The sequence below is a fragment of the Equus quagga genome, chromosome 7, assembly GCF_021613505.1.
Source record: "Equus quagga isolate Etosha38 chromosome 7, UCLA_HA_Equagga_1.0, whole genome shotgun sequence".
Taxonomy (NCBI): Eukaryota; Metazoa; Chordata; class Mammalia; order Perissodactyla; family Equidae; genus Equus; species Equus quagga.
The window spans coordinates 84,278,705-84,303,919 of record NC_060273.1 but is presented as its reverse complement, the minus strand read 5'-3'; the positions used below and the strand labels follow the sequence as shown (position 1 = coordinate 84,303,919).

At 52.9% G+C, this 25,215-nt stretch overlaps 1 protein-coding gene and 1 long non-coding RNA gene across 2 annotated transcripts in view; one reads left to right on the top strand and one right to left on the bottom strand.

The window, feature by feature from the left end:
* Positions 1-25,215, bottom strand: part of FSTL4 (follistatin like 4) — a 386,938-nt gene that overhangs the window by 36,689 nt on the left and 325,034 nt on the right. The window contains exon 6 of the mRNA XM_046668053.1: positions 13,679-13,845. Coding sequence (XP_046524009.1) covers positions 13,679-13,845 — 167 coding nt within the window. The remainder of the gene's footprint in view (positions 1-13,678; positions 13,846-25,215) is intronic.
* LOC124242773 (uncharacterized) overlaps positions 7,648-25,215 on the top strand; it is a 34,096-nt gene continuing 16,528 nt past the window's right edge. The window contains exons 1-2 of the long non-coding RNA XR_006889499.1: positions 7,648-7,727; positions 7,839-7,998. This is a non-coding gene — a long non-coding RNA (uncharacterized LOC124242773). The remainder of the gene's footprint in view (positions 7,728-7,838; positions 7,999-25,215) is intronic.

Sequence of the window (25,215 nt, the reverse complement as noted above, 5' to 3'; positions counted from 1 at the left end):
ATGTTGCTTGCCTGGACCCTGTACGCCCATTTAAGGCCTTGTTCACCTTCTCTGTGAGGCCCGGCTTGAACACTTCCCCAACACACTCTCTTTCAATTTCTACAACTGGGTAGTCTCGCCGCCTGCTAGCCTGCTCGCCCGCTTGCTGGTTTCCTGGGCTCTGGTCCACCTGCTGAGAAGCTCTGGAGGGCGGGCCTCCTTTAGAGTCAAACTTTTCTTAAAAGGCCAGATAGCAAATATTTTCAGCTTTGTGGGCCATAGGGTTTCTGTCAACTCCTCAACTCTGCCTTGTAGCATGAAAAAAGCCATAACAATGCATAAATTAATGAGTATCACTGTTACAATGAAATTTTATTAAAAGTAATAGATGGTGGGCAGATTTGGGGTAAGGGCTGTAGTTTGCCTGCCACTGGTTTAGACCCACCGCCATCCCAAAATAATTTCAGGAAGCTTGCAGAGATCTGGATAACCCCGGAGAAGGGAACTAGAAGTCTGAGAAAGATGGGCAAACAAAAAACAAGGGCAGGGACGTAAAAGAGAGCCACGAGGGGCTGACGCCAGCCATTTCTGGGAGAAACTGCTCAGTAAGCCTTGTCCTGTGAGCTCTGCAGCCTCAGGTGTGGGCTCCTATGGGTCCACTGCTAGGGCAGGGATGGGCAGGAGTGGGGTTGACTGGTCAGAGTCGCTGGGGAGCGTTCGGGCACAATCCCACCCCCACCTAGGGCCTTTCCAGTCAGCTGTGTTCTCTCCAGCAGAATGCGCACAATGGCCCTGTCCAGGCACCAGCTGCAGACGTGCTGGGGGATGGAATCAGCAGTGCTTCAGGGAGACCCCTCGTCAGGTTCGGCCTTAGTTACCAACATCTCCGTGGTGTGGTGCTTGGAGCTGACAGGACTGAGGAGGTCCCGGCTCACTGGGGAGGAACAGGAGGCGCAGTGCCAGCTCGAGGAGTGACGGGGAAGCCCAGCACTGAGACTCAGGTTCTAGCTTGAGCTCTGTCACTGTCCAACGTCCCCTCGTCCCTCTGGGCACTGGTTTCTCCACCTGTAAGTTGTGGACATGTGCCCTGACTGCTTTATGAGGTCTTGGGGAGATCTGGCAAGACAGTGCTTGTGAATATTTTCCAATGTGGTAAGTGTGACATACACGGGGAATACTACTTTTCTTGTTATTTAACAGAAGATGCAAAACACCTCTTGAGCCCCTGGAGATGACAGCAAACCATCCCTCCTGCCATTCCCCCTGTCCGTGTGAGTCTCCTCTTTCCACAGCAGCCTGGTGGCAGGAGGGAGGGAAGGCCACCACTCTGTACAAGGGTTGTTCAAGGACAGTCACAGGGCAGCTCCTTGTCCTTGTCATTCCTGCTCCCAGAAGTGCTCACCCTCTGTCTCGCTCACATTCCGGAGGGCTCGGCCACAACCATTGTGAGTCCTTTGAAGATGCTTTCTGGCTAATTTACCCAATGAGGGGGTGCAGGCCCAGAGGGAGGCTTGGGCTGGGGTGCAGGCTGGAAGGTGGAGAGGGTACGTGTGCAGCCTGCTTTCAGTATCAGGGAAAAAACACCCAACAGTGCACTCCCTGTGGAGTAAAATATTGGAGGGAGCTGCTGGCACTCTGCACGTTTTCTCTGACATTGCTCTGGCTAAGACAGCCCCATTCCTATCACTCTGTGGAAGCTTCAATAATAAAAATAAAACAGCAGATAGCTGATTTGTCCTGGGTCATAACAGAGTCATACAGGGTTCATACCTAAGTTGGTTCTGAAAAGGTAATGGTTAGTCAATTCTGGGGCTGACACATTTCTAGTCTAAGCTTTTTTCTGTGTCAAAACCTAAGTCTGGAGGAAAATATGTTTTGCTTGGAGACTCAGTGGCTGAATGGAATCTTAAGAAGGCTGGGAAGCCCAGCACAGTCCCCACCTGGAGAGCCCCTCAATACCTCACCGGGTTGGTTCCAGGGCAGACTCCATCCCAAAGGGCAACGCCAGAGCTGCTCACAGGGAGGCTGGTGCTGGGGACCCCCTGGTGCTGATCTCCCCTCCACATTACCTTCCCGAGCCTTCATAGCCCTCTGCCCTTCCTCATGGGAGGGCCCCTGAAGTCGGTCTTGGGTTCTGGCTCCCCATGTTCTTGTTACACCTCGATGGGGTAGTGTGGTCACAGGTACCACAGCCTTCCTCAGGCTGAGAAATGCCCCAAGGCTGGGGTTCCTGTGGACCAACTGCAGAGTGATGCCCCAGTAATAACACCAGAGCAGAGCATTCAAGAGCTAACTGTGTGCTGGGAAACTGGACATATAGTGCCTTGTTTAATCCTCAGAAAAAAACCCCTGAAAACCATAAAACCAAGCAAAAGCCCAGTCCGCATGGAGTGAGAAAGTACATCTTTCCTTCATGATATATTCAGAGTCTGATCTTCTCTTATCCCCTCCACCGCCACCACCTTGGGCCAAGAGGAACCACCTTCTGGTCTGGGGGCTGACAGCAACCTCTGCCTCTGCCCCTTTGCAGTCTGCCCTCTATACGGCAGCCAGAGGACACCACTCCTCGCTCAGAGGCCCAGCCCTCGAGGGTCTGCAGGGGTGATCTGCACCTCTCCTCCCTCACCCCATCTCCCTGGCTCATTGCACTCCAGCACTGTGGTTCCTTGCTGTCACTCTAACATGCCAGGCATCCTGCCCACTCAGGAATTTTTGATTTGCTGCCCCTTCCTCCCCAAAAGCTATTGGTCTGGTTTGCTCCTCCTCCTTCAAGTCTGCTCAAATGTTACCTGCCAGCCCAACTCCCATCCCCCTCAACCCCCACCACCTGCTTATTCCTCCTCTTGGCACATGCCACCATTGAGCGTACTGTTTGCTGTCTGTCTCCTCCCAGGAGAATATGAGCTCCTGGGGGAGGGGCGGGACTCTTGTGCACAGTGCTCATTGCTGTGCCCCGGCGCCTAGCACAGGGTTTAGCACACATGGGCCCTCAGTAGATATTGGCTGAGTGCACTGTACAGGGTGCTGAGCTGGGCTTTCTGTAGGAACTGTGTTCCGTTCTGGTTCTTTGGGTTTGACAGCTCAGGCCACACCTCCTGCCTTCCCAAATATTACCAGTCACACGGAGTCAAAACGAGGTGGCTGGCGGGAAGGCAGAGAACTGGTCTCGAGTCTCGTCCCTGCTTCCCCACCCTGTCTCCTTCTCCAGGCTGCGTTCCTCAGGCCAGGGCATGCCGGGATTGACCAAGGAGAAGGCTCACCTCAGAGCAGCAGGCAGAGATGGAAGAGCCCACGCGTGTAATCCCAGACCTGACGGGTGACTTTGGGTGAGCCCCTAACTTAGGGTAAGCCCTTCCCTAGAGGAAGTCATTTAACCTCTCTGTCCACTTTTCCTCGCTGCTCCTAGGGCAGATGCATAACTCTTGAGTGATCCCTCTGGTGCCGAGGGGTGTGCGCCAGCTCTTCAAGGACACGCAGGGCCGCTGGATGCGTTATGGCACCTCTGTGAGCACCTAACTCATCACCAGCCTGTGACTTAGGCTCTGGGGAGAACCTGACTCTGCGATAAATAAAATAATGTCTCTGGGCTAAAACAATAGGCGTCATGTAATTATAGAACAAGGTGCATATTGTTTTCTGGAACATGAATACTGGCTACAGAAATCAAATTTACCTCACTGGATGTGAGGAAATTACTTTAAAAATTGATTTAAAAGAAGCTACATAAAACTAAACCTGCAATCCTTCTTCTCCCGAACGTTCTTTGAGATGTGTCTGAATACTGCTATCAATGCTTGATTGCATCTCTGTAATTGTCTTTTTATGGATGGCTTTTTTTCTTTTTTTTGCTCTGATGCATTGAAATGTATTAGCAAAATCAAGGTTCCTTCCAGAAATAAACAGATGCCAGATTAGACCATTCTTTGGGAAAGAGACATTTTTACTTAAAGACATGGTTTTCGCCTTTTAAAAAGCTATTTTCTAAGTATCTGCCCTTAATAAAGAAAGTAATTGAATGAGACTCAAGTATTAAACCATATTTAAGCAGAGGTGAGCCGGGGGATGGCGTCACAGTGATACATGCGAGGCAGGTCTAAGTGATAAGAAAATGAGCCATGGATGCTGAATGTTTAGTGACTGAACCGTAAACACAAGGACTCCAGAGTGATTTCAGAGTTCAGGTGAATGATACTGTCAATGCTACAAGTTAAAACTCAGAGCTTTTCCAACTCTGCCCTTCTCAGGAGCACTTGCAGCTCTGTGTGGGGAGGACGGAGTAAAGGAGGGCGTCTTCACCTCCATGCTGGTTCAGTTCTGGCCCCTAGGATTTCACTAGCCCTAGCATCCCACCTGCACAAACATTTGAACACAATGGACCCAAACACTGAGCGACATGCAGGACCATGGCGATGGCCAGTCCTCAGAGGTGCCTGCATTCACCGAAGCACACATGCCCGTTACCCAGACCAAGCAAGGACCAGATGCATCACTGGTGGGCACACACAGAAAACATGAGCATGCATGCGCGCACACACGTTCCAACTCACTGAGTCTCTACAGCTGACCACCCTGACCCACACTGGGGTTCCTGTGCTGGTCACTCCTTCCAGCCCTTCAGAGGACAGACTTAGCACTCTGCAAGGACCCCTAGAACTAGTCCTCTTGCTCAGAGTCCTCTTAAAAAAGAAGTGCCTGCAACTTGAAGCAATTCCTAAGTAGCCACTGAGCCCCCAGGGGAGGCTGCTCTGGACAGTCACATTTGGCACAGGCAACCCAGAGTGGGTCTTTGCTCGCGCCCATTCCCAGGCCCAGGCCCAGGAAAGCGAGCCACGGCACGAGAGAGGGCACTGTCAGGAGGGTCCCTGGCTTCCCAGGACTCAGGGGGTGTGTGGTCACTAGTTGACTTGGGTTTATATGGTCAGTCTCCCCCACGACTGCGAGTACCACAGGGGAGGCACCTCATCTCTCTGTGCACCACTGTATTGTCCCCACTGTGTGGCATGTTGCCTGGCGCATAACTGGTGCTCAGTTAGTGCTTACTGGATGAATGGAGGTGTCTTAGCCAAGTGTGCTGGCTGCAGGGGAGCCCTGAGAAGGGTAGTGAAGGAGTAATGCTCCCCAGAGAGAGTTCCTGCTTTTGCCTTCAGCTCCTGGTTGGTGGACTCTAGGTCTTAGAATGTCCTGTCTCCTAGGAGTGCCTTTGTTTGCCTGGGGGCTTTGGCCACCAGACTGTCTAACTACATGATCTATGGTGGGGCTCTGGGCCACGTGGTGTTAGTTCTGCCTCCTAAGGGGCTGGTGGCTAGAGGTCAGCCGCGTGGGCAGGAGGTGATTGAGCTCTAGGAAAAGCTCTGGATACCAGGCTTGGGTGACCCTCCTGCTTGGCAATACTCTGTGCATGTTTTTACAGTCAATGCTGGGAAAGTAACACGTCCTTGACTCCAGGGGGCGAGGACAAAGAAAGCTCCATGTTTGGATCCTCCTGGACTCTGCCCCATGAGCTTTTTCCCTTCCCAAGAGGACAGATTTTAATCTGTACTATTTCCTGTAATAAACTGTAACTATGAGCATAACGGCACTCAGTGAGTTCCCTTGAGTCCTTCTAGCAAATGATTGAATCTGAAGGTAGTTATGGGAACTCCCCAAACTTGCAATTCGTGTCAGAATGAGGGTGGTCTTGTGTGGACTCCTGTCTCTAACGTTGTAGGTGGCTCCAAAACTCAAACTGGGAGACTCTGACCCAGTCATGTGGGTGCTGAGCATCTGACCTGGGGACAAACTTGAGTGTCCGAGTGCACACAGGTGTCTAGGCACCTGCAACAGAAGGCTTACATCAGAGACTCAGCTTGTCCATCCTCAGAAGCCAGAGGGCAGGTACCTCTTGACCGGGCAGGACTCCAGAGTATCATGTGGGTGGGTGGAGCTCATGGGCCCTCTGGTGAGTTGCGGCCTGAGCTTCTGAATGGGGCTTTGGATCCTTAGCCAATCACCCTCGGGTGCCCAGCTGGGATGGGAAGGGACTCAGGTGCTAGGCTGCGCTGCAACAGTCAACTGAAGTTCCAGACTGCCTTGAACCTGCTGCCTTCATCTGAGGAAACTGTGGCCCTCCTCTGAGGATGCTTGGATCATGAATCCCCTGGCTGAGAGGGTCTTTCTGAGGTTACCGACTCCTCTAACCTTGACCATACTCAGAGCGAAGACAGCCAACCAGCATCCTTGCTGCTCTTGAAACACTCTAGGGAAGATTTGATTAAATTTCCTTCTGTGTCTCACTTCAAGGTCCAAGAAGGCTTGTAATCAGGAACTTTCTCCTGATGTGGTGTTTAAAACTCCTACACACTGTTGGAAGGAGTGTAAACTGGCGCAAGCTTCTTGGAGGGAGATATGGCAATATCCATCAAAACCGAAAACGTGCCCACCATCGGACGTAGTCATTCCACTTCTAAGAACTTATCTTACAGACCTACTTATGCAAATGTGCAAAGAGGTATGTATGGGGATGTTCCCTGCAGTACTGTTTGCAGTAGATAAAGCCTGAAAATAGGCTGAATGTGAGCATCCCTGTGTGGGGCTGGGGAGGGGAGCCCAGGCAAGGCAAGTGCTCAGGGACAGCTCGAGGCTCTGCAGTCAGGGTCTGGAAGCTAGATCATAACCTTCCTTAGGGACCCTGGACCTTTGGGGTAGGGTCACAAATAGTCAGTGAGTACAAGGGAAGCCTTGAGGCCAGTACTACAAGAAAAGAAGGGTGACCCTCAGGAGGCCACTGAGAAAGCAAAGGCCAGTGGAGGTCCTTGGAGGGCAGAGCCCCCATGAATTGCACAGGCTGCTCTTGCACATGGGCCCGCCCAGCTTTTGGAGAGCTCTGGCCAACACTCCTTGTGGTTTGAACTCATCCGAAGCTCAGAGGAACTGGATGTTCATCTGCAACCAGGGTTTTTGATGAAAGCCAGAGAAAATTGGCCAAAGCCTTCAAGTGCTTCAAGTATAGTGTTTTCCAAGATTTTAAAACAAAATGTACCCAAGCGTTTAATGAGATTATTTTAATGCAGAACCTACAACCACCGTTGATCGTGTTGCAAACAGCTCTCCATGCTAATCAAACGCCTCTCATCTTTTTACAATGGATTCATGACTAGTTCATATATAGACAATAAAAATTAAATGAGTCATGAGCTCCTAAATCATTCTCTTTTGGTCTTTTTAATAACTCACTTCCAAAGAAGAGCTGGCTGAGAGCATATGCTTCATTAGAGTTATTTGTTCCTGGTTTCACAGCATTTAGGCATGGGAAAAAGTGAACCTTTTAACACATTCTTCAAACACTGCCACAAATACTTTCTTCTAATGGATTCTGTTTTTCTGCTTTTATCACTGTACTGAGCCTGCCGACATTTGAAAGCCCCAAATAGCGAGATTTGGCAAAAGAAAAAAACTAACAAAAAAGAGTGACTCTTTCAAGTCATTTGAAATATACTGGGTTTGTTATAGACCTTTTTTTCTTTCTCTTTTTTTAAAAGCAGAATACAATAGCAAAATGTTTCCTCTCCCTGGGAATATTCTGGCCAAACAATTCCGTGTGCTGGTCTCAGAGGCTTCTGCTCCCCGCCCTTGCTGGGGCAGAGCCCAGTGGCTACTGAGTACTGGCGCAGCATGCACATGGGCCTGCATCCTGAGTGGACACATCCCCCGGGGGCCAGGACACTGCAGCCATTACTGCTGGAGCAAGAGGCAGGTCCAGCTGCCCCAGAGTAAGGCCTGTACAATGCTGGGTGCTAGGTGTTGTGTCCCCAGAGCGAGGCTGGCTGCAGGCCCTGGTAAGTTCCTGGACCCTCTGAGTTACTTAACCTCTCTTGCCTCAGGGAGCTGTGGCAAGGATTAAAGGAGCGGATGCTTGTGATGGAGCGGATGCTTGTGATGGACCAGCATGGAACCTAGTCCCTGGACGTGGGAGCGGCTTAGGAGAAACACCAAACATGGCTGGTGGAAACACCAGCATCAGCGCTAGCAAGGATTCAGCAGGTCAGCTATTTTCTGTGACTTTGGGGATGTCCTCTCTCTGCTTCTGCTCCCCTCATGGGCAAGTCCCCTGTCCCTGAGGATCATAAGCGACAGTGAGTAAGACAGTTATGAGGGGACGGTGAGTGACATTGTTGAGGCAGGATGTGCACACTGGGTTTGGGGACAGTCACCTCACTTCACCCTGGGTGGCTGCTGTGTGGTCCAGGCGGAGGGCTGAGGCCTGGAATGGGTTTGCATGTTCAGTTTCTGCAGAAAGTGAGGCAGCCTCTGTGTCCCCCTAGTATGGAGATCAGAGGAGGGGGAGGAGCCTATGGACCTGGCTTGGAGATGGGCCCCCATAGCCTGGCTCTGAGCCCTCAGGAGAGGGGGCTTCAGGGGCAGTTCCCCGGGGAAGGTTGAGGCCCTGTGGTGCAGGTGAAAAAGCAGGGTGATTGGGTGGGATCAGAGGTGTATCTGGCTTCTATGCAGGACTCCCACGTCCGACAGGTCCCTGCCTCCCAAATGCCCTCCTTATCTGGACTATATCACCTCAGGGCTGGGAGGGTCCTCAAAGGTTAACCCTGTTGGTCCCCTTCGGCTTGGGTACCTGCCATGACAGGCATCTCACTGCCTCTTAAGACAGAGTTCGTCCTGAGGATGAGCTTCCCCATGGGCTCTAGCTGTGGCCTCTGGGAGTGATGGAGTCCCCGTCCCCCACGTGACATTGTGTTGTCTGAGCAGAGCTGGACCACAGGCCAGGTGGCTGACCACAGGCCCACAGTGGGGAACCTGAGGGGTGAGGGCTCATCCTCTGTCAGGCGCCAGCACAGGCACACTTCTGGACAGCAGCCTCGAGCTCAAGCCCCTGCCCGAGACCTGGACGAGCAGAGCTCAGGGAGCTGCTGTGGTGGCCCCCTCCTAGCTTCTGAGGTAGGGGCAGTGGGCTGTGGTTCCTGAGGCCTGAGGTGGGGGCCACAGGGCCAGGTCTAAAGCATGCCGACCCACAGCTGCTTCAGTAAAGAAACCAGCGGTTGGCCAGAAGTAAACAAATTATAGGCTGCCCTTTGTTAGCTCTGCGGAATGTGTGCGAGAGAGCGGAAACTATTGATTTATCATCAAACAACAGAAGGAGGCAGCAGGATCCAGAGACCCCCTGCCGAGAGGCATGGCAGTCAATTCCCCAGGCTGGGCTGCTGCCTCTGCTGGGGAGCGCCTCGTTTTGGGGTCTCTGCACTCAATCCCTGATGCTGCTCTTTGCTCGAGGGGGTTGTTTTCACAGGTGTGGCTGGGGCAAAGCCCCTCATGCACGGCACTGGGGTGAAGCTGAGGCCTCCTGCAAATGGGTGGCTCTGGCGTCCTCAGGAGGCACACGAGGTCCATGTGGGACTTCCTGGCAGCCTTAAGAAGCGGAGGGAAACTTGGGCAGGAGCCCCAGGCAGGCTGGGCTGCTGCTCCTCTCCAAACGCGCTGTTGGGGAAGTTAGAGAGGAGCAAGATCTTAGGGCATCGCAGGGCTCCCCCTTGTCTCTGGGTCCCACTTATGTGGGGTCCTCCTTGGATGCATGTTTATTCTGGCTGGAAGGGGCTCAGGACTCCTGCAGGACACACATCTGACCATGTCATGCTCTGATTAAAAGTCTCAGGTTCCCACTGTGCACTGGGAACAGCCAAGATCCTTTATGCTAACATTCAAGGCCCGTCATGTTCTGGCCCCAACCTGTCACTCAGACTCCTCTCTGTCTTGCTTATCCCTGTCGCCTGAAGCTCCACCCAGAAACTCTCCTCCTCTGGCCCCCAGAAATGACTCCCTCCCTCTAATGTTGAACCTGCCACCTGGCGCTGTAATTCTGTGTTTGTGGATACCTTGCCCCCTTGAGGCTGAGGAGTATCTTTGCTCCACGCCCTGGCACAGGGCTTACGAGTCGTCAGCACGTAGTAAGTGAATCCAGATGATGATTCTGCATGTCTGCCATCTGGACGGCTGTGCACATATTGGGTGACTCATGAATGCTCCTGACAGTGACATTGCTCGCTGGGGAATCCAAATGGTTCCTCCTCACTTGGCTCCAGGCTAGAGGGGTACATTCATTTTCTGATCAAATATTATTCTGATGCTCGAGGTATCCCTGATGTTTGCAAGCCAGAAAAGTTTAATTACATGTGTCATTAGGATGGCATTCTGTAATAGCTCTGTGACTGAATTCATTAACAGAATTCTTAGCAGATAAGACAAGACAAATTAATATTTTGTTGCCCATGAAAGCGTCTCATTAAGAGAGCAGTGAGAAGGTGATTAATATTTTGTTGCCAATCAAGATGTCTCATACAAATGACAAAGGAAGGAGGCCCGCACCTCTCCGTGCTTTCAGATCTCCCCGCCTCGGGTTTTGTAGGCTGATCAGCGTGCGGGTCTGCACGGTGCTGCGGTGGTGCCAGTTGCTAATTACAGCAGCGATCCTATTTCATCTCTGACTGTGGCGGTGGGGGTGGCGGTGGGGGTGGAGACACCACAGACTCAGGGACTCCAGGAACTCGTCAATCCCAATCTTTGCTCCATCAGGGTTGCCCTCCTGGGCTCTCCTCCCTTGACCAATCCTTGCTTCAAAAATGTCCCGCGAATCCTGATGACCTGGCTCTACCCCTCCCGGGTCTGATCCCCTCCTGGGGCTGCTCTCCACACTGTCCCCAGAGTGGCGTGGCCACTTACGAACACGTGCTGTGTGCCGGGCAAGAGGTTAGATGCTTCACACACACATTCAGCCCGAAATGCCCATGCAAGAAGGACATCATCACTCCCACCTCCCCACAGGCTCAGAGAAGTTACACAGCTGACCCAGGGCTGATCTGAGCTTGCTGGAGGTGGCTGGCCAGCGTCTCTCTCTCTCTGGATGGTGCTGCCCCATCCCTGACCACAGGCAGCAGGGGCACCCCAGGGTCGTATCTGCCTGACCAGGAAGCTTTCCTGGGCTGCTGCTGGCTGCTTGCTGGGGACTCAGCCTGCAAGGTGTTGAGAATGTTTTTGGCAGCAGCAGTAGTAATAATAACAATGATAATAATAATAGTAATTGTAATAATGACAATGAGAGTAATAACAGTTGGAAATGGAACACTATATGCTAAGAACTTCACATGTATCTTCTCATTTAATCCTTCCTATAACGTTTTGAGGCAGGAACTATATTATTTATCCCCCTTCCAGAAAGGAGGAAACTGAGGCTTATAGAAGTCAAGTGCCCTTTCCAAGGTCACTCAACCTAGTAAGTGGAAGAGCTGACACTTAACCCCAGGTTTGACCCCAGAGCTTGTGCCCTTCACTAGCAGGCTGTGTTGCCTCCCTTCACTTCTTGAGGCAGGGGGAGGTGCGTGCGTGTGTGTGTGTGTGTTTGTGCTGTGTTTTGTGTGTGTGTGCATGCATCAGGCGAGGATCCCTGTGGGGCTGGCATAGCCCTGCACCCTCACATGGGGGTTTCTGAGAAGCACAGGGCCCTGACTGTTAGTGGGCTGCTGACTTGACCACCAGCAGCAAGTGTTTCCTGGGAGGGAACGAGAGGCCATTAATCTCCAGTTGTACCCACAATTAACCCAAATTGCTAACCTCACTGTGAAAAATAGAAATGCAATTGAGTGGGTGCTCAAGGCATGTTTGAGGGAGGGGAAAGACACTCAAAGTAATTTAATTAACTGGTGGCAAGTGCATTAAGAGGTTTCTGCCTCTGCCTTTATTTCTGATGGCTTTAAAAAGAGCATCAAGTAATACCCATGGATGTTCAGGCAGATACAGGCAGACCTGTCCTAGTTCTGAGTCAGTCACCACTGGCAAAACACAGTCAAAAGCTGACATCCCTCTTTGAGAGCTTGTGCACGCACAAACCCGTGCACCCCAACACACACACATGCATCCTCGTCTTCACAAACAGGACACCTGCCTTTCCTTGCTGAGATCCCAGACAAGCCCTGGGCATCTTAGGCTCGGAAGACAAAGGATTCTGCCCACCCAGTATCAGCCCATCAAGCATGTACCAGGGTTGTGCTGGCACTGACATTCAGAGATGGGTAGGATACAGACTCTGCTCACCACAGTGGGAAAATCACAAGGAAACAATCCTGCCCGCTGTGAGAAGGGTGGGGGAAGGACAATCTTGCCCAGCTCTGCCCAGGGTGGAACCTCCAGAGTGGCCCCCTCTACCCCTCTGCTTCCCCTGTGATCTCCGGGGTGCAGCCAAAGGGCCTAGAAAGTAGCAGAGCCCCAGCTTTGGTGGTTCCTGCCAAATTCCAAGCTGGGCTTTCTCCCCGTAAAGCAGTCTCAGCATTGGAAGGGATCTTCAAGGTCCTGGGGTTTAGCTGCCCTATATTCTTGACCATGGACCTGCTTGAGCTTGCATGCCTCTAGGGATGGGGAGCCTCCTGTGATGGCTCACTCCATCATTGGGCAGGTCTGATGGCTGAAATGGTGTTCCACCTAAGCAGCCCAAATTGGTCGCTTTTTGAGGTTGCCCCTGACCCTTTGTGCTGGGGTCACACACTTAGGCCAGCTCCTGCTGCCCCAGGACCTCCCTCACCACCTTAGACATGTTAGTAGGAACTGGCCACTCATCCCACAGGTCTTCTTCTCTGGGCCCAGAGTCCTGTTTGGGGCCAGCTGGCCTGTCCTGAGCCCAGGAGACCAGGGCCTCCCCCTTTCCTGCCTGAAACTTATATTCCTGTTACTGTAGCTCAAGACCTGTCAGCTGTCCTGGTAGCACCTTACATGGGTGACATCACTGTCTTCTCACATGAACTTCTGAGAAGCCACTTCACCCCTTGTACCAAACTCAGGCCAATAAATATACTTGAATTATTCCCTTTATTCTTCAAGTCCAATAGAAGGGAGGTACCGCTAATGCTGCTTTTCTAATAGATCAATTCATTGAGGATCAGCCGTTTAAGAAATTGCTCAGAGTCTTAAACCTGCTGTTGGGGGGACACTGGGACCCCAGCCCAGACTGCCTGGGCCCTCAGAGTACAGAAGTACCCTTTTTGGCCACATTAGGCTGTGTGAGCTTAGCTGCTCTTTTCCACCCAACTCATCAAATCCACATTCCCTCCCCCAGCAAACAAGGGCCCCACAGCAGACCCCTCTGGCCTGATCTCCTTTCCTTTTCCTTTCTCACCTGGTCCCTGCCCTCCAGCCAACCAACCAACCCAGACAACCCAGCCAACCCAGCTCACCTCTGCCCTCCCCAGGGAATACCCACTCTCCCTCACCTAGGATATAGACATCCTACTCAGCTGTAGGGCCCAGAATCTTCCCTGGGTCCCCCAGCCAGATGTTCTCCCTGCTTGGGAGCTTCCTGCCTGGCCATGTGGTCTGTTGGCCTGTGGTCCCTCCCTCACACAGCCGGCTCCTCTCACATCCCGTTCCCACACCCACCTCCTGGCCGTAGCTGCTGCAGCCTGCACAGAGACCTCCTGCCCTGCCCCCATGCCCTTCCCTCATTCTGGGCCTGGCTGGCAGGATTACAGCCACCATCCACCCTCTTCTCTGCACGTGGTGGGACTTGCATTTTCTGATACCTTCAGCTATCAGACAACAGGCTTGAAAGGCACCAAACATGGGATGTTGAAATAGAACCCTCCGGCCCTGCCACTGCCACAAGGTGTCTTGCACACTTTACTTCCCTGGGGGGTACATTCGAGCTCAGAGTCAGAGCCAGGTGACTTACATTGATGTCTTCCAAGTCCAGGAAGTTGAGGGCGAGCCCATTACGCTTCCAGATGATGGGTGGCCGCAGGTCTCCGCGGATGGCACAGGTCAGCACCGTGCTCAGCCCCACGGTCACCGTGGCCACACTGACCCTCTCCTCGGGGGCGAGGCTGAGCTGAACCACCTCTGCAAGGAAAAAGGAGGAGACCATCAAAGGCAGGCCTGGGGGCGGAGACTCCACTCAAAGGCAAACGGTCACGGGGTTTTACTGCAGGGCAGGGGCCCAGGCAGCTTCAAGGTTCCCTGAAAATTGTTCACAAGTGCTGACTAAATGTACAGCTGGACAGTTCTCTCGGGAGAGGGGCCAGGACTTACGTCAGATGCTTTAAGGGCTCTATGGGTCAAAACAGGTCAGGAACCACGGCTGGTGGAGGGGCGCCATCTGGGCTATGGGTTTGTGAGTTGGGCTGAGAAGCCCCACGTGGACTGTCACACAGAGACCAGGGAGCCAGATGTGCGGCGGAGGCCCTGCATCGTCCATGTGGGCCCCACGAAGGCTGGGCCTTGCTAAGTGCAGTCAGGGTCTGCTGGCTGCAGAGCCGACAGCTTTCTCATCCATCTGGGAGCAATTTAAAGGTTGCACTGTCTGAAGTCCGGGGAATGAACTGGCTGACCTTTGAAGGTTTGTTTCTGTCTGAGTCTATGAACTTGGATCTGGATTTCTGCTCAGCGACCATGCTCTGTAGCCTTTAATTTTTTTGAAGTGTACTTCAGGCTGCACAAATTATTAATCCTTGCCATTTTACACTTGATAACTGACATTAAGACCGATCATTCTTCAGGCAAATGGGAATGGTCTAAAATATTTCCCTGCAATCACAGGCTTTTTGAAATTCTCAGGATTCATGGAAAAATTAATCAAACTTGGGCTGTACAAATGCCAAAATGGGATCAGGCTTGGAGGGAGAGTCGCCAGCCCACTGACGGGCCTGCCTCCTCCCTGCTCCTCCCCCAAATCTACTCAGGGGGCCTGGGGCAGCAGCCGAGGTGGCATGAGCTGAGGGGGACAGCTGGCTCAGGGGCTGTGCTCGTTCTGGCGTGCCAGCAAAAATGCTGGGAGCCCTAGCACTCTCACTACTCTGTTGGACCCTGGGGCCCTGACAGGTGCGGAGCAAGGCACAGAGTTAGGAACTGAGCTCTGTGACTCAGCGGGACACTTCTGAGCTGTGACCAGGCAGCACACGTGTGCTCACATGCTTTGTGGTGTGTGGGGGGGAGGGGGCGGGAGAGCGAGAACAGCGGCAGCCGTGACGCACTGCAGAGCACGTGAGGTGAGGGCAGGTGCGGGCAGGTCAGATGCTGAGCTGCAAAGCCCTCCCCCTCCACAGGCACTCAGTGGCTGGGCCCTGGGCCCAAGAAGATGAACAAGATATACACTAGGTGCTTAATCAGCACTTGTTGGTTGGATGGATGAAAAATGGAGAAAATGGAAATAAAGAAGGAAAGGGGCCCACAGGCCAGTGGAGAGGGAACAGCCACACACAGGAAAAACGTGACTCCTGGTGAAGGAGCCGTGCGAGGAAAGATAACACGAAGTGATTGATTCAGACGCAGCCGGCATAGCATTCTGCAAACATTCAAGCGATGCATTTCAAGTTCCCTCCTAAATCATGTCTGCTTGCTGCTCTCCCATCTCTGAATCCTGAGGCTTATTGCTGAGGGTGGAAGAGAGAGGGTATTAGCCCTCTGTAGCAAGACCCAGGCTTTGGAGACGGGGAGGCAGAGACAGAGAGGGAAGGGAACTTGCTGCAAGCGTCTGGCTCCCCCTCTGCTGTGCTGGCCCTTAGGCCTCAGAACTGAGTTCTCGGAGTGTAGACGAGGCCGCCTTCCTCAACACACGAGCCACAGGGGCCACGAAGCTCTGTGCTCTGTGGAAGTAGGAAAGGGTATGGAATGCCCCTCCTCATCCTGGAGGATTGTGGGAATGAGAAGGAAGATGATGACAGGGTCAAAAGTGTGCCTAGTGGGGTGTAAGTGAGGGGAACAAAAGGGGGGCTCTGGAATGAGGCTGATCTCCCGCAACCAGCCTGCCCCCTCCCCACCAGGGCAGATTACAGGTGGCATGGCAGAGAGCCAGAGCCCCCTCAGCCCCCAAGTGGCGCGGAGGGGCCCAGAGGTTCCTGGCCACATGCCGGCTGGGCTGCGAGGGGCTCTGTACCTCTGTGCCTGAAGACCACGTTGGACTGCCAAACTGGGCCCCAAAGGAATGCCCCGGGACCTCGAGGGGTGCATAGTGCCAATGGGGGCTGCAGAAGGCCGAGCTGTGGGGGGGAACAACAGACTCTGGACTCCACCAGGCTGAGGGAGCCCAGACCAAGAGCACAGCCCTGGCTGACCTCAGCAGAGAGCACTTGTGACAGGGCAACTGGTGTCCTCACAGTGGGAACCAGAGGTGGCAGGGGATGGCCGTTTGCTTCCTTCTACACTCAGAAACCAGCTTGGGGAGCAGCTGGGACGCCAGGTGGGAATCGGAGACAGGAAGCATCTTCCTTAGATAGAGCATGGCTTATGTGGACTGTTAAACTGATCAGCTCAGAATAAGCTTTACAGCGGATTGAAAATTTAGTTGCATTTACTGTCCCAATGGCTGGTGGGTGGGGCTTGTGAAGAAGTCAGGCATGTTACAGAAGGAACCTATATTTTCTCTGCACGTCTGAGCTCCAGTCAGACTACAAGGAAAACCTCAACTGGGCATCCGGAAGGGGCCCTCGGAGGAGACGGGACCTCCCCTGGGCCACAGAGCTCCCCTTCCCCAGGTATGTTCCACCAACACCTGCATCACTTCTCTGGGGGCGACTGATGGAAACAGATTCCTGCCCCTCCATGCCAGGCTGATGCTGACTCTCTGGTGGCAGGGTGGGCATCGGGTTTGAAGAAACATCCCAGGGGCTTCTGTGGCCTACCCTGAGGCCTGAGAACCACTGCCTTAATAGAACAGGGTCGGGGGGGAGGGCGGTGAGGTAGATGGAGAGGGGAGTGCAGGTGGGTGATGGGGAGGTGAGGCATTCTGGTTGGCTGGGGTCTCATTTGGAATGTAGGGTCCCCTCTTCCATGTGGTCCCGAAGTCAAATATTTCAAACAGTTTTAGAAAAATGTCTGGAGGAGCCTATAGCACAGGGCTAAAAACAAACAAGCAAAATCCTGAGCAGGAAGGCCTGGAGCACTGGCTTCACACCCCTCCTGAGGGTGCCGCTCATCTGTATGGAGGAAGACGTGTACTTTGTGCAGGAAAGACTTGTGCAAAATTAGAATGCGTGAGTACCAACAGCGCCATCATAATTCTGCTCCTGTCAGCCACACAAATATTAACCAAACAGCAAATATTTGGACCATTTAAAGTTTAATTAAATGAATGTTTTATTGGATTTAATTTGTGTCAATATTCCCCAGCTCACTTGAAAATTCTGAAGAGATTTATGGCAACTGAAGCTGTCCCTTGCCCTCATTCCCAGTTATTTACCGTTCAGCACACCTTCCCCGCAGCCTCGCTGCCCTGCCGGGTGACCTCTCAGCGTGATTTCCCGGCCAGTGAAAAATAAGGCAGCGTCATGTGCGGGGGCTCGAGGTAGCAAGGCAGACGCTGGACTGTGGCTCTGGATACCTGGCCTCCAGGCCTGGTTCTGCTGGTGACATGCCAAGTGGCCTTGGGCAGGTCCCTCCCTGTCCCTGGGCCTCAGTTTAGACATCAATAAAATGAGGGATGGGGCCAGGAGGGCTCTGCAGGCCCATCTCACTTTTCGGCTCTGGGCCTCTGAGCACATGGTTCGAAGTGGACATGCCTGCAGATCCTCCCCAGTGCCACTAGGAGCTGTCCGGCTGTGCCTTCCCTTGCCCCCCAGTGCCATCTGCCTCTGCTCTTGGCCCACTTGCATGTGATGGTATAAATGACACCTCAGGTGGCAGCACCAACACATGCCAAGCCCCACAGGCGCTCCCCTCACGACACCTCCTGGATCCTCCCCTTGTTCTCCATCCCAGGCCCTCAGCAGCCTCCTGTGGGTCACCCCTCCAGTTTGCCCCCGCTGCTCATGAGTCTCCTGGTCACCTTTTAGAGAATAATGTACGTCACAGCCCTGCTCACACGCCACCTGCGGCCGCCCATCACCCACACATTCACCACGGAGAATTCAGAACGGTTCCGACCTTGCTCCAACTTCACCTCTCACCTTCCCCTGGTGCCCGCTGGTCCCCGTCCCATTCGTGGATTTGGGCCTCAGCATGTGCCTGCTCGGCACCTTCTGCTTGTCTATTCTGAGTCTCTCACACTCTTGGTCCCACCTCCGAGATGACCTCATAGGACCTGAAGTTTTAACACAAGGAGACACTTGCACGACATTGGGTGAAGAAGATTGAAAGAGACTGTCTTGGTGAATTTGTCAGGACTTTCTCAGGCTTAAGTAACAGAAACTCTGAGGAATGCTCAACCAGCTTAGGAAAAAAAAAAAAAAAGGAGAGTGATCTTAGTTCCCATAACTGGGAAATCTAAGGGGCAGAGAAGGCTGCAGGCTCCAGGGCCCTAAACAAAGGCATTCCTACTCGGCTGCAAGATGTCCAGTGGCGGCCCCACACTCACCTTCTCCCTGTCCAGGAGATCCCAGAGAAAGGGACCACATCTTTCCTGAGAGTCCTGGAAAAGAGCCTGGGAGAACTCTGATTGGCCAGCTTTGCCTCCTGTGTTCTTCCATGGAGCCATCACTGAGGCCAGGTCGACCGAGAACTGTGCAGTCACAGGGCTGACTGACTCGTCACGCCTGGACCCGGGAGCCGGATGGTTGGGGTGGGGTCAAAGGTCCTGACAGAAAGGGTGTGTTGGGCAGATCAACACCCTATGACCACCACAGAAACACAGAGAGGGCCCCTTCTCTGCCCTCGATCCCTTCACAGCTCCATATAGAAGCCTTAACACGGCGCAAGATGATGAGGGAAGAGAGGGGGAGCCATATTGTGAAGACAAGAGTCATCAGAACAGAAACCTCATTTTGGTTATTGCAACCTGCCCCCCACCGGCCCCTTCTCTGAGGGGAGGGCTTGGTGGTGGTGTGACCCATAGTCTTCTTGAGCCTCACATTGTGATGAGGACAGGAGGAGGGCCAGGCAGCCTGGAATTTGTGGGGATGGCCCTAATATGTGTTCAGTGAACACACACTGAAGTTCAGAACTTATCTGAACTTCTACCGTGGGCTGAACCTCACCCCTGCCCGGGCAGCCCTGTGGATCAAGGGACTCAGACACCCAGATGTGGACTCTGCTCTGGTGGGGCCAAGGGTCATGCGAGAGGGCAGTGAGGAAGTCACACTGCAGCCCTCCAGGGGAGCAGCCTGTGGGAGGGCTAACGAGGGGTCCTTCCAGGCCCTGGCTGTGGCCCTGCTACTCCCACAGTGCCTGACCCTCTGCGGCCCCATGGCCACTCTGTGGGAAGGTTCCCAAGGTTTCTGGGCCATCAAGCAACAAGATCTGCCCTGTGCTCAGAGTGTGGTCGGGGCAGTGACACAGGGCCGGGCTGCGGCTCCTGCCAGGTCTGCAGTGAGAAGGCGTCTGTGGAAAGAGGCTGATGTCCTTGAAAAGGGAGGGCTGGGCTTGGGGTCAGAGCAGCCCAGTGGGGAGCTTGTCTGGCACTGCTGGGCAGAGGTGCCCCCAGAGGGACAGTGCCCCCGCTATGAGAACTGGCCCTGGAGGGCTGCCTGGCGAGTAGGGAATTTGAGGAGGGCAAGGGAGTTGGGGCAGTTCTTCACAGCTTGGGACACCTGTCTCCCTGTGGGTCAGGCCTTCTGACATCAGTGGGCTTCCCTTTGTTTCCCCCTGGGATAAAGAAGCACAGGTGGCATCGTGACCACCATCAAAGTTGGCGTGGGTTGGTTAGCACAAGATGGCCCTTCCCAGTCCACTGACGAGGCTGCCTGTCTGGCAGTGGGATCCCAGGCAGGGCTGTTTGGCAGTCCAGTGCCTAGCACACAGTAGGTGGGCTTGAGGCCAAGTCCGACTGACAGCAGTCTCCTGGGAGACACCTACCTCTCTCTAGGCCTGTGAACCAGAGCAGTGGCACGCCCTTGGTTTTCCAGACACCAGGTGTCGCAAACACCAGCCCTTAGCCTCCTCCCCGCTGACACACGCGCTCCCTGCTCCTTGGAGCCTGGAGGGAAGAGGCAGCCGTGGGGGATTAATGGGCCCACCACACGCAGGCTAACAAACACCCTTCCCGAAAGCAGGAGCCCATAAAATTTCAGTCGCTGGAGAATTGGGTTTTCGTTTCTATTACAGCTTTCCCTTAATCTCGGGCGCTATTTCTCACACTGACTTGAACTCGATGAGACACTCATAAACCCATCAGCACCCTCTCCAGCAGGGCTCTGGTGCTTCACAGCAATAGAAATTAAATTTCTCAAATTCTTGTCAAGTTGGCATTAGTTTCCTTATGTTAGAAACGCACTAATGGAACACATTCCTACCTGGACATTTGCCATTTTTCAAATAACGCTCTTGGTGAAAAGACCCCGTCAAAAGCTCAGTCAGCCTGCCTGCACATGGAGAGGTTTGACTGAGCCTCAAACGACAAACCCAGCTCGGAGCCTGCTTGGGAACCAGGGCCATCTGGGGAGAGAGCCGAGGCCAGGCGCCCAGACACAGCTCTGGAGCCTCTTCTCACACTGTCCTCCTCGTCAATTAATGTACTCCCCATAGAACGAAGCCCTCAGCTGGCCTGGGAACCCCCAAAGGAGGTGTGGGAGCTGTGTGACAAGCTCTATGGATCTGGTCTTGTGCCTGTGACCAGGGTCACACTGTGAAGTTGGTGAGTGGGACACAAACAAAGGGAAAGGGTGCGTGCCCATGTCTCCTGACCAAGTAAGGGACAGGCCACATCTTAGCATCTCCTGGACCCAATGATTTCATCTTGCATTTACAGGGTAGAGTTACTGTGGCTCGCCCTAGGAGGGTACTTGGGGGGGTGCTTTGTGCCTCCTCTGTTCCCCTCCACCAGAGCCCGCCACTCTGGGCTCCTTTCAAATATCTGCTGAAACGCATGGAGGCGGGAGGCTGGGGCAGGTTGTCCTAGGGTCTTTCATCTCGACATGCACGGTTTGAGCACTGGGGAGCACTGGCCTGCACAGGTGGCTCTGGACTAGCCAGGCTTGCATGTGTCCAAAATTTCTTGTTTTCTTTATGCATAAGATCATTCAGTTTTTCTGCCATTGTCATATTCCCTCCTGCTTACTTCATTTTGGGGATGGCAGTAAGCTTATTACTTAATTACCCGCAAATCTGCGGGTATTTTACTTTTTCAGTTGACTTACGTTGCTTGCTGTTGCTTCAATCATTTTTACAGTTTAGTTATCAAGTTCCGCTCTCTGGTATAAATGAACACCTTTGTGAGATGTGTGAAGACAGAGGTCATGTCTGTTTTCCTTCTTTTGTATTCTGAGCACCCAATACAATTCCTAGTAGACAGAAGGACTTAATAAGTAGTTTTAAGCAAGTGAACTGTTAGCGTAGTGCTCATTTAACAATTATTTACTGAGTACCTCCTATGTGCCAGGATACAGTGGGAATAACCTGGCAAGCAGAGCAGGCCCCGTGCCTGCTAACCTGGAGCTGGTGGCTTAGCAGGGAGGACAAGTGTTAAATGGGGGCGGAGTTGGGGGGGCGGGGGCAGGCCCCTGAAGCCTGTCCACAGGCCCCAGGGGAGAGCCCACAGCTCCTGCAGAGTCAGATCACCCCTTCTTGGCAGAGTCCTCCCCGTGTGTCCAGTGCTGGGCCCCGCGGGGGTGGATGTAGGAGGCAGACCCATATCCCACTCCCAAGGAGCCCGGGTCTGGTGCAGTGTTCTTGTTTGCAGGAGGGCCCCCAGCTGGAGCCAGGTGACTTGGGCTTCCTCTGAGCTCTAGGGCTGTTTGCTTCCTCTGGCCAATGAACCTTTTTGGCTTTGGGAAAACTAAATCGCCATGTGACCCCTACGTGCAGAGGAGTGAGAAGTTAGAGCTGAGCTCAGTGCCCAGGGGCTGTGACATCACTGTCTCAGGGTATCCTTGGGTGCCACGGCGGTGGCAGGCAGCAGAGGCATCAATAGGAAGCACAGGGTCAGGGCCAAGGTGGGAGGCCCGGGGCCTTCTAGTCAGCAGGGTGTGTGGCCACCACTGTGCCATTCACCAGCCCTCCCTTTCTGGCCTGTCTTTGTGCCTGGGGTAGCCTCGGCCAGGCCGCCAGTCTGTGTACCTCCCACACCCTGGTGAGTCTACTCCCAAAGATGATGGAAGCACCTCCGCTCAAGATATTTGCAAAAGGAAACTTCTTTTTTTTTTGTGAGGAAGATTGGCCCTGAGCTAACATCTGTTGCCAATCTTTCTTTTCTTGAATGAGGAAGATTTTCGCTGAGATAACGTCTGTGCCAATCTATCTCTGTTTTACGCTGCCACAGCGTGGCTTGATGAGCGGTGCTAGGTCTGCGCCCGGGATCCGAACCTGAAAACCCAGGGCTGCTGAAGCAGAGCACGTGAACTTAACCACTACGCCACCAGGCCAGCCCCCAAAAGAAACTATTTTAACTGCTTAGTCCTTTGGTGACTTTAGGGGAAAGAGTGCATTATCTTGCGCAATTATATACCAGTTACTTAGAATTTACAAAGATTCATACAGATCGCTGAGGTTGGATCTAGAATCTCCTGGACAAGCTTTCAGTGGAGATGAGCAGACAGCTTTTACCTAACCAGCAAGAGGGTGCCATGCTGTGTGTTCCCAGATACTGGTTCATTTTCCAATTCCTGAGCTCTCACTAAGACTACTGAGTAGTCTTGGAGCCTCTCTTGGAGCCAGGATGTGGTCATGTGACTGGTTCTCACTGAAGGGATGTGAACATGCCTGGCCACGCAGCCTCCGTGTTGTCGTGGTTAATTTTATGTGTCAGCTTGATTGGGCCATGGATGCCCAAATAGTTGGTCAAACGTTGTGCTGGGTGTGTCTGTGAGAATGTTTCTGGTTGAGATTAACATCTGAGTCAGCAGACTGAGTACAGCAGACTGCCCTTCTCAATGTGGGTGGGCCTCATCCAAACAATTGAAGACCTGAATACAACAAGAAGGCTGAGTAGGAGAGTTCCTTCTCCCTGACTGCCTTCAAGCCGGGACCATGGGTCTTTTCCTGCCTGTGGACTTGAACTGAAACATCATCTCTTCCTGGGTCTTGAGCCTGCTGGACTGGAACTTAAACAATCAGCTCTCCTGGGTCTCCAGCTTGCTGATTGCAGGACTTCTCAACCTCCATAATTGTGTGAGCCAATTCCTTATAATAAATCTCTTCTCTCTCTCTGTCCATCCATCTACCCACCCACCCATCCATCCATCGATCCATCCACCCGTCCATCCACCCATCCATCCACCCGTCCATCCATGCATCCTATTGGTCTGGTTCTCGGGAGAACACTGACTAATGCAGTCATCATCCACGCTCTCTTCTCTCCTGTGAGGATGGTATGGTCATGCATTTTGTGAGGGCAAAGAACACAGCCTCCTACTTGCTGCTGGAGGAGAGCTGCCTGACCCTATCAGACCTGACAAGGGTGAGAAATCAGTCTTCGCTGCATTCTGCTATGCTGAGATTTTGGGGTTTCCACAGCATCTAATGTTGATTACCTAATGCACCCTCCAGAAGAGAAAGAAACACAAGTTAATGTATTTCCATGGAAGAAATTCTAATGAGATGTGGAAGGACCTGTGAAGGGCCAAGTCCATCAGGTCAGGAACACTCAGAATCCTCTGACAAGAGGAGATCTCACTTCTGTTCCAATCCCCTGAACACCTTCTGTTCAGGGAGCTCCTTTCTCATCCCACAACTGCTTCCACTGCTTTCATTATTAGATAGTGTCCACACTCCCTGCCCAAGGGAGGAGGGTCTCCGGGTGGGCTAGGAGAGAATGTGTAAATAAATTAGACAGTGTAATATGTACTATGGGTGGAAAGAACAAGATGCCAAGAGATAGAATAGCAGGGAGGCCTTTCAAGATGCAAGTGGGGAGTGGTGGTGGAAGCCTCTCTGAGGAGGAGATACTAAAGTGGAGATCTGTAGGATCAGAAGAAACCAGCCAGGCCAAGAATGGTGGAAAGGGCATCCTAGTCAGAGAAACAGGTTGTGCAAAGGCCCTGAGGTAGGATGGGGGCTTAGAATGATCTGGGAACTGAAGAAGGCCAGTGTGGCTGAAGCACAGGGAACAATGCAGGTGTGGTGTAGAAGCAGTCAGAGAGGTGGGAAGTGGCCAGGTGGAACAGGCAGAGCCACAGCTCCTTACGGAAGACTTAACTGATTTTAATTTAAGGCAATGGAAAGTGATTGGAAGGATTTTAAGTCAAGGAGGGATGTGATCTCATCTGCATACTAAAAGGATCACTCTGGCTATTGTGTGACTAATGGACCATTGTGGGAGAGGAGAGGATGTGGGGAGACCATTTAGGAGGCTGAGGCAGTAGTTCAGGGAAGAGTCAGGTGGTGACTGTGGAGATGGAGAGAAGAGGAAGGGACAGGGCTTGAAAATTGTTTGGATGAGGGGGCAAAGGAAAGGCATGTCAGGAACGACTCCTGTATTCCCGGCTTGATGCTCTTGCATAACATGGTGCCATTTCCTGAGGCGAGGCACGCCGGGAGGGGAGGTCCAGGGAGGGAGCCACACACAGATGTGCCCTCTCTGTCTTGACTGACCACCCTCTAAACCTTCCCAAGGCATTGGATCTGAAATGTAGATGACAAACACATTCTTGGTCTCCTCAGTGAGTAAGACTTGAAGAGGATTTCTAAACTGTGGCATGCTTGTTACAAAGACCCCTCAGTCAAGGAAGAGGAACTGACACAAGTCTCCGTTGTCCAGGCTGCTCTCCCCACAGCAGGCAGCTGGAGCAGCAGAAGCCAGACAGGGAACCCACCCCCGTTGTGTCCCCTCACCCCACCTCCATTCTGTGGCCCAGGCTGTGCCCTCTCTGAGTGAGGACCATGCTTCACACTGCAAAGGGGAGAAGACTTCAGGTTTTGCAAGAACACGAATAAATATAGCTTGTTTTCTGTTTAATTATCTAGTCTCCCGAGCACGCTGTCATGGCTGCGTTTTGTAAATAGGCATCAGCAGGCCGTTTTGGAGAACAGCTTACATCAGTGTATTTGTTTTTGTTTTCAGGAAAATTCCAGTTTCCTGAGCGCATCATGGCTCCGATAAGCAACTGATGAGGGGTCCCTGAGCCTGGTCCTGGGCTCTGCTGTTCCCAGGGCCCACAGAGCTCCTGCCAACTTCCATCTTTAAAGGAAACATTGCTCACGGCCTCCATCCCTTTCCAGCATGGCTCCCAAGGGCCTTGGCCCAGCACCTCCAGGTCTGGGGTGAGCCGTGTTCAGACTCTCTCCTCCCTCTGGGGCACCCACTGTGTTCTGGTTTTAGGGCTCATCTGAGAAGCTCCCACAGCTTTGGTCACTGAGTGTTTATTAACACGGTGGGGAGCTCAGCTGAGTCCAACTGTTGGAAGGAGA